Source organism: Berghia stephanieae, chromosome 9 (genome assembly GCF_034508935.2).
Source record: "Berghia stephanieae isolate SIO BIC M18660-M18661 chromosome 9, UCSD_Bste_1.3, whole genome shotgun sequence".
Classification (NCBI taxonomy): domain Eukaryota; kingdom Metazoa; phylum Mollusca; class Gastropoda; order Nudibranchia; family Aeolidiidae; genus Berghia; species Berghia stephanieae.
This window is the reverse complement of record NC_088368.1, coordinates 36,454,938-36,469,937: the sequence shown is the minus strand read 5'-3', so window position 1 is coordinate 36,469,937 and position 15,000 is coordinate 36,454,938. Positions and strand designations below refer to the sequence as shown.

Here is a 15,000-nt window from a genome sequence, read left to right as displayed (position 1 = left end):
TATCCAGCAAAGTTATGGGAAGTAGACAACTGTGGGGAGTGAACCCGAGACTCAGGGAAGTGTACACCAGTCGGGAGTGAACCTGAGACTAAGGTTATCGGCCGGTTTCGGAGGGTTTCGTAAAAAAGAATTAGTTCTTTATTACGAAACCCGCCGAAACCCGCCGAAACCCGCCGAAACCCGACAATATCCGGCAAAGTTATGGCTGTTTGGCAACAGTGGGGGGTGATCCTGGGAGTCAGGGAATTGCACACCAGTGGGGAGTTAACCTGGGACTGTGTAAAAAGGATATCAGTGGGAAATAAACCTGGGACTAAAGGGAGATGGATACCATTGAAAGTTGAAGCCGGATATGGGAGTTGAGTACCAGAGGAGAATGAAACTGACACTATAGAAGGTGGGCGCCAGTGGGGAGTGAACCTGGGACTCAGGGAATTGCACACCAGTGGGGAGTTAACCTGGGACTGTGTAAAAAGGATATCAGTGGGAAATAAACCTGGGACTAAAGGGAGATGGATACCATTGAAAGTTGAAGCCAGATATGGGAGTTGAGTACCAGAGATGAATGAACCTGACACTATAGGAGGTGGGCGCCAGTGGGGAGTGAAACCGGGACTATGTAAAAAGGATATCAGTGGGAAATAAACCTGGGACTAAAGGGAGATGGATACAATTGAAAGTTGAAGCCGGATATGAGAGCTTGGTACCAGAGGAGAATGAACATGACACTATAGGGGGTGGGCGCCAGTGGGGAGTGAACCTGTGACTATGTAAACAGGATATCAGTAGGAAATAAACCTGGGATTAAAGGGAGATGGATACCACTGAAAGTTGAAGCCGGATATGGGAGTTGAGTACAAGAGGAGAATGAACCTGACACTATAGAAGGTGGGCGCCAGTGGGGAGTGAACCTGGGATTCAGGGAATTGCACACCAGTGGGGATTTAACCTGGGAATATGTAAAAAGGATATCAGTGGGAAATTAACCTGGGACTAAAGGGAGATGGATACCATTGGGAGTTGAAGCCGGATTTGGGAGTTCGGTACCAGAGGAGAGAGAAACCTGACACTATAGGAGGTGGGCGCCAGTGGGGAGTGAACCTGGGACTATGTAAACAGGATATCAGTGGGAAATGAACCTGGGACTAAAGGGAGATGGATACCATTGAAAGTTGAAGCTGGTTATGAAAGTTTAGTACCAGAGGAGAATTAACCTGACACTATAGAAGGTGGGCGCCAGTGGGGAGTGAACCTGGGACTATGTAAACAGTATATCAGTGGGAAATAAACCTGGGACTAAAGGGAGATGAATACCATTGAAAGTTGAAGCCGGATATGAGAGTTTGGTACCGGAAGAAAATGAACCTGACACTATAGGAGATGGGCGCCAGTGGGGAGTTAACCGGGACTATGTAAAAAGGATATCAGTGGGAAATAAACCTGGGACTAAAGGGGGATGGATACCATTGAAAGTTGAAGCTGGATATGAAAGTTTGGTACCAGAGGAGAATGAAGCTGACACTATAGGAGGTGGGCGCGAGTGGGGAGTGAACCTGGGACTATGTAAACAGGATATAAGTGGGAAATAAACCTGGGATTAAACGGAGAAGGATACCATAGAAAGTTGAAGCTGGATATGGGAGTTGAGTACCAGATGAGAATGAACTATAGAAGGTGGGCGCCAGTGGGGAGTGAACCTGGGAGTCAGGGAATTGCACACCAGTGGGGAGTTAACCTGTGAATATCTAAAAAAGGATATCAGTGGGAAATAAATCGGGCTTCAACTCCCAATGGTATCCGTCCCCCTTTAGACCCAGATTTATTTCTACTGATATCCTTTATACATATTCCCAGGTTCACTCCCCATTTGCGCCCACCCCCTATAGTGTCAGGTTCATTCTCCTCTGGTACCAAGCTCTCATATCCGACTTCAACTTTCAATGGTATCCATCTCCCTTTAGTCCCTGGTTATATTTCCCACTGATATCCTGTTTACATAGTCCCAGGTTCACTCCCCACTGGCGCCCACTCCTATAGTGTCAGGTTCATTCTCCTCTGGTACCAAACTCTCATATCCGGCTTCAACTTTCAATGGTATTCATCTCCCTTTAGTCCCAGGTTTATTTCCCACTGATATCCTGTTTACATAGTCCCAGGTTCACTCCCCATTGGCGCCCACCCCCTATAGTGTCAGGTTCATTCTCCTCTCATATCCGACTTCAACTTTCAATGGTATCCATCTCCCTTTAGTCAAAGGTTTATTTCCCACTTATATCCTGTTTACATAGTCCCAGGTTCACTCCCCACTGGCGCCCACCTCCTATAGTGTCAGGTTCATTCTCCTCTGGTACCAAACTCTCATATCCGGCTTCAACTTTCAATGGTATTCATCTCCCTTTAGTCCCAGGTTTATTTCCCACTGATATCCTGTTTACATAGTCCCAGGTTCACTCCCCACTGGCGCCCACCTCTTATAGTGTCAGGTTTCTCTCTCCTCTGGTACCCAACTCCCAAATCCGGCTTCAACTCCCAATGGTATCCACCTCCCTTTAGTCCCAGGTTTATTTCCCACTTATATCCTGTTTACATAGTCCCAGGTTCACTCCCCACTGGCGCCCACCTCCTATAGTGTCAGGTTCATTCTCCTCTGGTACCAAACTCTCATATCCGGCTTCAACTTTCAATGGTATTCATCTCCCTTTAGTCCCAGGTTTATTTCCCACTGATATCCTGTTTACATAGTCCCAGGTTCACTCCCCACTGGCGCCCACCTCTTATAGTGTCAGGTTTCTCTCTCCTCTGGTACCCAACTCCCAAATCCGGCTTCAACTCCCAATGGTATCCACCTCCCTTTAGTCCCAGGTTTATTTCCACTTATATCCTGTTTACATAGTCCCAGGTTCACTCCCCACTGGCGCCCACCTCCTATAGTGTCAGGTTCATTCTCCTCTGGTACCAAACTCTCATATCCGGCTTCAACTTTCAATGGTATTCATCTCCCTTTAGTCCCAGGTTTATTTCCCACTGATATCCTGTTTACATAGTCCCAGGTTCACTCCCCACTGGCGCCCACCTCCTATAGTGTCAGGTTCATTCTCATCTGGTACCAAACTCTCATATCCGGCTTCAACTTTCAATGGTATTCATCTCCCTTTAGTCCCAGGTTTATTTCCCACTGATATCCTTTTTACATAGTCTCAGATTCACTCCACACTGGCGCCCACCTCCTATAGTGTCAGGTTTCTCTCTCCTCTGGTACCCAACTCCCAAATCCGGCTTCAACTCCCAATGGTATCCACCTCCCTTTAGTCCCAGGTTTATTTCCCACTGATATCCTGTTTACATAGTCCCAGGTTCACTCCCCACTGGCGCCCATTTCCTATAGTGTCAGGTTCATTCTCCTCTGGTACCAAACTCTCATATCCGGCTTCAACTTTCAATGGTATCCATCTCCCTTTAGTCCCAGGTTTATTTCCCACTGATATCCTTTTTACACAGTCCCAGGTTAACTCCCCACTGGTGTGAAATTCCGTGAGTTCCAGGTTCACTCCCCACTGGCGCCCACCTTCTATAGTGTCAGGTTCATTCTCCTCTGGTACTCAACTCCCATATCCGGCTTCAACTTTCAATGGTATCCATCTCCCTTTAGTCCCAGGTTTATTTCCCACTGATATCCTTTTTACACAGTCCCAGGTTAACTCCCCACTGGTGTGCAATTCCCTGACTCCCAGGATAACCCCCCACTGTTGCCAAACTCCCATAACTTTGCCGGATATTGTCGGGTTTCGGCGGGATTCGGCGGGTTTCGTAATAAAGCACTAATTCTTTTTTACGAAACCCGCCGAAACCGGCCGATAACCTTAGTCTCAGGTTCACTCCCAACTAGTGTACACTTCCCTGAGTCTCGGGTTCACTCCCCACAGTTGTCTACTTCCCATAACTTTGCTGGATATTGTCGGGTTTCGCCGGGTTTCGGCGGGTTTCGGCGGGTTTCGTAATAAAGCACTAATTCTTTTTTACGAAACCCGCCGAAACCGGCCGATAACCTTAGTCTCAGGTTCACTCCCGACTGGTGTACACTTCCCTGAGTCTCGGGTTCACTCCCCACAGTTGTCTACTTCCTATAACTTTGCTGGATATTGTCGGGTTTCGCCGGGTTTCGGCGGGTTTCGGCGGGTTTCGTAAAAAAGCACTGGTTCTTTTTTACGAAACTCGCCGAAACCCAGTCCCAGGTTCACTCCCCAATGGTGTACACTTCCCTGAGTTCTAGGTTCACTCCCCACAGCCACCTACTTCCCATAACTTTGTCGGGATTCGTCGGGTTTCGTCGGGTTTCGGCGGGTTTCGGCGGGTTTCGCAGGGTTTCGGCGGGTTTCGGGGGTTTCGGCGGGTTTCGGCGGGTTTCGGCGGGTTTCGCAGGGTTTCGGCGGGTTTCGGCGGGTTTCGTAAAAAAGACACACCACTCTGCCAACAGATAAAGACAGGATTATTCAGCTTTTTGTCAGCAAGAAAACTTTTGTGGTATGACAATCGCTTTCGGATCGGAAGGTTACGAGTTGGAATCCCTTGGAAAATACTCTTTACTCACATTATTTCACTGTACTCAGAAATAGTAGTAGTAGTAGTAGTAGTAGTAGTAGTAGTAGTAGTAGTAGTAGTAGTAGTAGGAGGAGGAGGAGGAGGAGGAGGAGGAGGAGGAGAATTGGACGGAGGAATAGGGGGGGCAGCGTGGCTCAGCGGTACGGTCTTTGCTTCGTACCTGCAAGGTACGGAGTTCGATCACCCGCCGCTTCGCTGTGTGGCCTTGAGCAAGTCACCTCGCCCTAGCTCAATTTGCGGCGCTGCACAGCGGCTGACGCCTGGGTTATTCCAGTCTTCCCTTTGAATAGACCCTAGAGACAAATTTCCCCTATGGGATGAATAAAGGGAATTTGATTTATTTATTTATTTTTTTAAATTTAGAAGAGATAATAATGATAATTATAAAAATGGGCAAATCCTTTGCTGTTCTTTCTCTTGTTTCTATTTTTGTATTGCTTTAATTATGACCAAACTATTTTCTAAAAAGCCGCATCAGATAATTTTGTTGTTCTTCATCTTCTTCTTTTTATGAATGAAAGGGGAACGACAGACAGTCATCACAAAGAAGGCAAACGAAATAAACCAGTGGTATGAAAGCCTTTAGAATATAAGAAATTAATGGGAAATTCATTAAACTAAAATATAAAAAAAACGGAGTGTCAAGGCTATGTTGCCTATGGTATGAAACTCGTCTTAAGATCGGAAGGCCAAGGTTTCAAGTCCCACTCTGAGCGGGGCATGGAGAAAGCTACTTGGAGAAAGCTATTTACTCACATTCCCTCAGCGTACTCATATGTAAAATGAGTACCCGACATTTAACAGCGTTGTCTCTGTTGTAAAATAAAATTGTAGGCCTGCTATCGCCTAACAGGCGTCATGTCTCGTCCTACATGTGGTGTTGTTGGCTACGGACCCCTTTTTAAGCGTTTTGAGCACGGCTATGTGGTCTAGTGGTATGACACTCGCTTTCGGATCGAAGGTCATGGGTTCAAGGCTCGCTCGGCGCATAGTTGAGTCCTTGAAAAAGGCCCTTTACTCACATTCTCTCACCGTACTCAGGTGTAAAATGAGTACCTGGCCGTTAACAGCGTTGTCCCTGTCCAAAAAAAGTTGTAATATCGCCTAACAGGCGTCATGTACCATCCTACATGTTAACTGTTGCTTTTGGCCAGGAAACCCTTGTAAAGCGCTTTCAGCACATTTAATGGATATTGCGCTATATAGAAGCTCAATTTAAGCTCAATTAAACCCAAGGCAACAATAAAAAAATAATAAAAACAATCTAACAAGGTTGCTCCATAATTTGTATGTGAACCAATAAATACAAGGTGTCCCAAAAAATGTATACACATGAAGAATAATTGTAACCGTGGAATTTAATTAAATTTAACTATTTATAACTTATACAAATGTAAAAAAAATATATAGATATATATAATTTAGTGTTGTTTTTTTTTTTCACTGCATTTAAAAATAATTATTGCATTTTATTAAATCCCATATTTACAATGATTTGGATGTGTAGGCTATACATCTATTTAGGAGACCCTGTATATGTTACAGTGAATGACATAATCAGTCGGATGGTGAAAAAGGTCTGAACTGCGATATTGGCAAGTTTAGTTAGAAGCTCAATTTTTATCAAAAATGAGTTCTTGTCACAAATAATTAAATTAACCCTTTTTGGACATATTCGGGAAATATCAAAGTTTAATTTCATTTCTAAATATTTTTTACAGCTAGTCAAGTTGAAAAAATGGAGAAGAATTAAAGAAGCTGATATACAGAGAAGTGGTAAGACCTGGAATGAGATAAAAAAAAAGTTAGCTAGAAAAGGATGGAACCTGTTTGTCTGTGGCCTATACCCTGACCCAGGGTGAAAAAGGCAATGATGATGATGATAAAGTTGAAAAAGTATGAAATTTGAGAAAAGTTGCGGGATACCTTTCCCATATATCTGATCATAACTTCATGAGAAATCACCCGATTTACTTCAAACAGAGATTAAAATGCTCTGGTGAGCATATTCTTACACAAAATGAAAAAAAAAATGCAAATCCAAAATTTCCACCTTCCGACTGATTATGTCACGCACTGGCACATATAGCTTACCATCTGCCATTGACGTAGTGGATGTAACCGGAAGTGAGATGCTGACGATGCCTGTCAGGCAAACCTGAGGGTGGGGAATATGGGATAATCGTATTCATATAAAATACATTTTTAAAAAATAAAATAAAATTTCCTTAATACATCCCATAGGGGAATTTTGACTCTAGGGTCTATTCCAATGATGATGATGAGAAAATTTCCTTTATTCATCCCATAGGGGAAATTTGACTCTTGGGTCTTTTCCAATGATGATGATGATGATGAGAAAATTTCCTTTATTCATCCCATAGGGGAAATTTGACTCTATGGTCTATTCCAATGATGATGAGAAAATTTCCTTTATTCATCCCATGGGGGAAATTTGACTCTATGGTCTATTCCAATAATGATGAGAAAATTTTCTTTATATTCATTCCATTGGGGAAATTTGACTCTAGGGTCTTTTTCAGTGATGATGAGAAAATGTTCTTTATTATCCCATAGGGACAATTTGACTCTATAGTCTAGTCAAAGGAACAACCCAGGCGTTAGCCGCAGTTCAGCGCCACAAATTGAGCTAGGGCGAGGCGACTTACTCAAGGCCACACAACGCATCGGCGGATGATCGTACTCGGTACCTTTCGGGTACGAAGCAAAAACCGTACCGCTGAGCCACGCTGGCCCAAACGTGACAATAGCACTTGTTTACTATTATAATCAGGGTTGCCAGTTTTTTTCAGGACAACTTGTCAAATATGTGACAAAAACTTGCCAAATGCTTCGAAAACTTGCCAAACCTTTCAAAATAGGGATTTTCGTTACACGTACTCATAATAGTGAAATATTACACGTGTAAATTCAAGAATAAACAAAATGCTGGCTTACCTGGTGTGACCACTATGACTTATAAAACACCAAAGAAATATCAAACTCGAAGCCACATTAATTAGGCCTAACAGTTTCACTTTCAGTTTCAAAACCTGTCAAAGAATAGGATTCAATAGTCGTAACGTCACTTCCTTCCTAATGACGCATGGTAACTTAGCAACACTGGCTCTAAACTATCGGAACAATGGCTGACGCCCGTATGAAATATTTCTCCGGCGAGCATAAAAGCGTATCCAGAGGGAAAAAAACCCATAAATTTGATCATGTTTTGACTTTTACACATTCTGATCACAAGCCATGAGAAAAGTTCTAGCCAGCATGAAAAATAAAAAGGAATGATTTTCTTTGTTTAGAACCAATATGGCCGCCGTTGCCAGACGGCGTGACATCAGACTATTGAATCGTATTAAGATTGGAACTGGAAAGGCTGAAGCCAGATTTGTGTTTGTTGTAGCCAAATAATAAAATTTATGTGAGAACGAAATCACAAAACGAACATGCAAATACTGGGAATTGAAAGGTAAGATTTGACATGCTCTTTCTTTCTAATTATGTATAATAAAAATATATAAATATTATATTAATTTTCTCTGTCCCAAAAAAAGCCAAAAAAAGTGCCAACTTGCCAACCGATTTGCTTTCCTGCCAACCACAATCAAAAAGTGCCAAATTTGGACAATTTGGCACTAAAAATGCCAAACTGGCAACCCTGGTTATAATCATCACATCATGGCATTTATTTTGGCGCATATGCAATGTTATGTAATATGATAATTACTTAACCGCGAAATGCTCCGAGGAGCTACACAACACTGTGGCCCATCGGTACAGTCTTTGAGTCGTACCCAAAAGGTACCTAGTTCGATTACCCGCCCTAAGTCATTTTGCGACGCTGCACTGCGGCTTATGTCTGAGTTAATCCAGTCTTCTCTCAGGATAGACCCTAAAAACAAATTTCAGCTTGGGGATGAATAAAGGGAATTTATTTTATTTATTTACACGCAAGATTGTAGGTAATACAAAACACATAGTTATTATGTCGGGGTTTTTTTTGTTTTTTTTTTTTTTTTTTTTGTTTGTTTGTTTTTTTTTTGTTTTTTTTTTTGTTGTTTTTAACGGTTTTACGGAGCTTGTAGCACATGAAGGTCATATCAGCGCCAGTAAAAAGGAAGAAAATGGGATAGTAAAAGTTCTAGAGTTACAATTGCAGTACCCAAGAAAAGGGAAGACAAAGGGTAATTGGTTCAAATAGGCAACGGATGAAGATTCCAAGAGCACACTGTCAATGCACTTAGTTTGAGATCACCTTTTTTTGTTTGGATAACAAATTACAACTTTAAAATTATATTTAGTAAATAATCTGTTTTGAGACGTTTGTTGTCGTTTTAAAAAAATCTACAAGGCTCAAAATCTTAATATATATATATATATATATATATATATATATATATATATATTATATATATTATATATATATATATATTATGCAGCTATGTGGTCTAATGGTATGACACTCGCTTTTGGATCGGAAGGTCCTGGGTTCGAGCCTCGCTCGGCGCATAGTTGAGTCCTTGGAAAAGACTCTTTACTCACATTCTCTCACGGTACTCAGGTGTAAAATGAGTACCTGGACATTTACAGCATTGTCTCTGTCCGGAAAAAAAATAGCATCGCCTAACAGGCGTCATGTCCCGTCTTAAATGTTAAATGTTGCTGTTGGTCAGGGACCCTTTGTAAGGTGCTTTGAGCACATTTAGTGGATATTGCGCAATAGAAAAGCTCAATTTTTTTTTCAATAATAGGTATTGTGATGTTTACCGTGGTTATTGTGGTTGTGTAGGTGGTGGCGTGTTGTTGGTATAGGGAATGAGATTAGCAGAAGAGTAGTGTCCCTTGATTGGACGTCGCCGGCGGAAAAGAAATTAGAGAGAACGTCATTTTGGTTGTGCGCATGCGTCTCTCGTCCTCGCTTCCGGTAAAAGCGACATGAGACACTTCACCGAAAGCGAGGACGAGAGAGACGCATGCGCAAAACCATTTTGACGTTCTCTCTGTAAGGTGATGTCCAATCAAGGGACGCTACTCTTCCGCTAATCTCATTCCCTATTAGCCGCTAATGATCCTTGGTGGGGATTGTGATGCTAATGAGAGGATTGTCAGTGACGGTGTTAGCTTATGGTGGAATTAGTAATAACGATGATGATGATGATGATGATGATGATGATGATGATGATGATGATGATGATGATGATGGTGATGATGGTGATGATGATGATGATGATGATGATGATGATGATGATGATGATGATGATGATGATGATGATGATGATGATGATGATGATGATGGTGATGATGATGATAATGATGATGATTTTTAAAATGATGGTAATCGAGATGGTTACTATTTGTATTATTATTATTATTACTATTATTATTATTATTATTATTATTATTATTATTATTATTATTATTATTATTATTATTATTATTATTATTATTATTATTATTATTTATTACTATTATTATTATTATTATTATTATTATTATTATTATTATTATTATTAGTATTATATTATTATTATTATTATTATTATTATTATTATTATTGTTATTCTTCTTCTTCTTCTTCTTCTTCTTCTTCTTCTTCTTCTTCTTCTTCTTCTTAATATTATTATTATTATTATTATTATTATTATTATTATTATTATTATTATTATTATTATTATTATTATTATTATTATTATTATTATTATTATTATTATTCCTATAATCATCATTATTATCATTATTGGAATCATCATCATAACCAACATCATTGTCTTTATCATCATATTGTTGATAATAGATTCAGGAGAGAGACTTACCAACACCAATAGTTTGAGTTCCATCCTGAGAGCTGTCTTTTCTCCCTAGATGTATGGATGACCTGGGAAATTTATAAATATCAAAATTTTGGTTGAAATTGTTGACTTTTAAAATTTATTTTTATTTTATTTTTGTTAGAAAGGGGTTTTGTGTGCTATTTATGCATCTTTAATAGCCTAGATACCCCAAATTATCATTGGTTCCAATGTTGTAATTTGCGGCTATGTGGTCTTGTGGTATGACACTCGCTTTAGGATCAGAAGGTCCTGGGTTCGAACATTGTTGAGTCCTTGGAAAATATTTTTAATCACTTTCTGTCAACGTACTCATGTATAAAATGAGTACCAGGTCGTTAACAACTTTCTTCATTTATCCTGTTTTTTTGTTGATAAAGGGGTTACCCGAAACGTCAAAATAATCTGTTTTCGTATATCTAATTGAATTTTAACGTTCACTTTCACATTGTTATTTACTATAGCAAAGTAACAAAGTAACTCGCTTTCGGATCGGAAGGTCCTGGGTACGAGCCTCGCTCGACGCATAGTTGAGTCCTTGGGGAAAAAATTCTCTTTACTCACATTCTCTCGCCGTACTCAAGTGTAAAATGAGTCCCTGTCTGTTAACAGCGTTGTCTCTGTCGGAAATAAAATTGTAATATCGCCTAACAGGCGTCATGTTTCGTTCTACATGTTACGCATTGCTGTTAGTCAGAAACCCCTTGTAAAGCGCTTTGAGAACATTTAGTGGATATTGCGCTATATAAAAAGGTCAATTATAATTATAAATTACAGAGCAGGCACTAAGATAAAAAAAAATTGAAAAGGCGTGTAGGAAACAGTGCCAGACAAAGCAGAAAGAAATGTAAAAGATTAACTCACTCAACCCTAATACCGACTATATCCGTAGTTTACCCGGGATACTTTTACCCCATGCCTATTTATTTCATTTTTCTGAGACAAATTATAGGCGTAGTATCAAAGCTAATGTTTTTAGTTTTTGTATGTTAATTGGTAGTTGAATAAAACTATATATGTAGAATGCTCATTTTAAATACATTTTTTTCCATTTTAAAAAACAGTAGCAAAATCTCTAGGATTGAGTGAGTTAATGATCCCCAACAAGAATCAGCCTGTCCCCACTGGGGATTGAACCTCAGACTCTCTGATTACTGGTCAGACGTGGTGTTACCATTGCACCACATATTATGTTATCCGATTCTTGGGACATCTGAAAGCTTTTGTTGTTGTTGTTGTTGTTGTTGTTGTTGTTGTTGTTGTTGTTGTTGTTGTTGTTTTTACAAGGGTATACCTTTTTCCGCTATGAAACCTCGCTTTGTATCATTAACGATGTGAACAAGTGTGTATAATCGTAGCCATCGTTAATTTATAGCCTGGCACGAGAACCTCTAAGACTTACAGCTTCACATTATTTTTAAGGTTTGTGCAGATCGTGCAGTTAGTTATAGTTTTTTGGCAGTGTGTAGCGCTAGTGAACGGCTGCGCCCATTACCACCTCTGTGTCATTCTCTATTATTTGCAGATTTTTATTCGTAATTTCAAACAATTGGACTATAATTTTTATACAGTTGTGATTTTTAGTGTTCAGTGCACCCTGTGATGATAACAGTTTATGTATTTCAATGGATTTTATTCTTCAAGAGGCCGATTTTTATCCCTGATTTCTACGTGCCGCTATCCCTCATTCAAAACGCTATTGTTATTGATTTTACCTTTAAATGTTGTCACCAGCACTTGAAATGCCAGCGGCGATTCAATACGACCATACCTTCCTGTTGTCCCTTAACAAATATAATACAACTTACCAGCTGCCCCCACTTATTATTTTTCGATTATGTTATTATGAACTATTGTCATCACATGTGTTAAAAAAATCAAAACACGACGAATGAACCGTTTAGGAAAAGGATAGACAAAAATAGAAATGGAGGAAAGAATTGACGAGTTTTATAGCACAGCATCGAAAAACCGATCGAGGAGGAGGGATGTTTGTTATTCATAAAGAATCCGTTAAACTACAGAAAAGCCAGACCCAATCTAATTACAATACTTTCGAATCTCTAGATATGACCTTAACCTCGGAAAGGAATGAGAAGTACCATATTGTTATAATTTATAGACCTCCACCATCCACAAGGAATAACCTCACACATAATCAATTCTATGATGAAATCGATACTCTCGCGTGAGAAACTAACACAACCAGGAGGTGGAATTCTTATACTGGGCGATTTCAATGTTCACATGGACGATCTAACGGATGCAAAATGTTTGAAGTTAAAGGACATTCTAGATAGTCACAATTTAGGACGGAACTCAGAAGGCGGGGCACATCTTAGACTTAGTAATTTCCAGGAAAGATAACTAAATAATCGACAACGTTGACGTTTTGGATTGCACAATTTCAGATCATAACCTGATTGCTTTAAATCTAAAAATTGAATGCAAAACAGCCGTCAAGAAAACGACACATACCGGAAAACAAAATCACTAAATAAAGAATCATTTCAAGAATCCATCAAGTCTTTGGATTTACTCGCCTCTGTTAAGAGTTGTGATAATGTTCACGAAATTGTAAACACATATGATAATTCATTGAAAACTGTGTTCGATGAGCTGTGCCCATTGGTCCCGAAAGAAATTACTTTTCGACCAAACACCGTGTGGTATTGCAACGAGTTACAAACACTAAAACATCAACTCAGATCTGCCGATTTGGCGTTGATCCAAATTAGACATTCATAATCAAATCTATTTAGGACTAAAACACCAATGGAACTAATCGATTCTATCGTGTAAAAAAAACATACATTCAAAATAAGATAACAAGTGCCAAACGAAACCCACGTGAACTGTTCGCCACCCTGAACAAACTGATTAAGGATCATGATTAGCCTTCCAATAATTTCGAGGACCCTATTGCTACCGCAAATAGTTTCTCTCTACACTTTAGAGATAAAATATCAGGTATTCGGAATAAGTTGGACAAAGAAGAGTCAATGAAAGCACAAGTAACTGAAACTAATGCACTTCGAGCCGGAGTAGCATTCGACGAATTTGAACCCGCCACTAAAACAGAAGTACTGTCTGCGCTGAGACAATGCTCCAAAACAACCAGCCCAATAGATCCCATTCCTTCATGGCTTGTTCTTTCTTGTGCTAATATTTTGGTTCCGTTCTTACTCATATTGTAAATGGTCAAAGGATTTCTCATGAAAAACTAACGATTTTGGGGGTTCCCATAGGATATTTAAATTAGCAGATCTTAAATTTCGACTGGGTTTATAAAGGTGGATAGGTTCCTGGATGTAAACAGGAGCAAATTGCTTAAGCAATTGAAAACATGGGTAGCCAGTGTAGGTCCTCCAAATCGGGGTAATATGCTCGCGCTTTTTAGATAGCGTTACCAATCGAGCAGCTTTGTTCTGTATCTTTTGGAGTCGATTCATGACATTATTATCACAACCATAGAGTAAGCTATTGCAAAAATCAAGGCGGCTAAAAATCAAAGAGACAACAAGAAGTTTAGTAGTATTAATGTCAATAAGCCTTCTAATAGATCTAAGATAAAGATTGCAGGATCTAGTTACATTCGTGACATGGGCAGACTTGTTTAATTTAGTATATATATATATTATATATATATATATATATATATATATATATATATATATAATATATATATATATATAAGTAGTCCTTCAGAGCCATTAGGCCCATGGAGCCTGAGTTTATCCTAGCCATCGTTATGTTAACGATGGCTACGCTTTATCCCGGTTTCTATAGATAGAACGAAGATGACGTCAATCGGGTCTTTGTTATTGGTTTGTTTGTTTTTTTTTGTGTTTTTTTGTTTGTTTGTTTGTTTGTTTGTTTGTTTGTTTGTTTTTGTTTTGTTTTTGTTTTTTTGCTATCCACGTTTATGAGTAATTCTCACTTAATTGTTATATCCAGACTATAAAAGTTTATAGTTACACATAGTTTTGTGTGTTGGTCTGTTATATTTCCGTATAGCTTCTTAGCCAAGCGCACACTATCTATAGTGCGAAACGGACAATAGCAATTGCTTGCTATCCTTTGGATAGGACGCCAGTTTATCGCAAAGTACTTTCCGCCAGATCTAACAGGCCCAGCTACCCATTCACTGCTAGGTAGACAGGGGAATCAGAAAAAAAAAACAACTAACTCTCGACTGCACCGATGATCGATCACTGTCCCTTTGCATGTGAAGCGAGTGCTCTACCAACTGAGCTATCGGGACCCCAAGAGCACAAATATATTTATGAAAAGCTATGTTTGCCCTGATACAGAAAAAGTCGTTGAAACTGATTTCGTAATGTGTTGTGCGTTGATAAACCACTTACAGATGCAGGGCTAGTGTCCTTGTGAAAATCAATTATTTCACACATATTCGTGTACTTACAGTGGAATTTTATAGTAGGCGTACTATTAGAATGAAGAGAGGGAGAGTGAAGTTTATAAAGAGGTACTTGACATATTAAATTTGTTGGCACGGAGTTTGTCTCGATTAATATTACTTAATATAAGAGGGTTGCTG

At 39.6% G+C, this 15,000-nt stretch overlaps 2 protein-coding genes across 3 annotated transcripts in view; both read right to left on the bottom strand.

Annotated features, from left to right (window-relative positions):
* LOC144980148 (uncharacterized) overlaps nucleotides 1-10,486 on the bottom strand; it is a 45,650-nt gene extending 35,164 nt beyond the window's left edge. For both annotated transcript variants that reach the window (XR_013646829.1, XM_078927710.1), the window contains exons 1-2: nucleotides 10,425-10,486; nucleotides 6,694-6,757 (exon numbers count right to left, since the gene is read on the bottom strand). Coding sequence is in view for 1 of the 2 variants with exons in the window: in XM_078927710.1 (XP_078783836.1) it covers nucleotides 6,694-6,757; nucleotides 10,425-10,448 (88 nt within the window). In the remaining variant the exon portion in view is untranslated. The remainder of the gene's footprint in view (nucleotides 1-6,693; nucleotides 6,758-10,424) is intronic.
* Nucleotides 1-15,000, bottom strand: part of LOC144980147 (pre-mRNA-splicing factor SYF1-like) — a 130,982-nt gene that overhangs the window by 111,627 nt on the left and 4,355 nt on the right. The gene's annotated exons all lie outside the window — the stretch shown is intronic.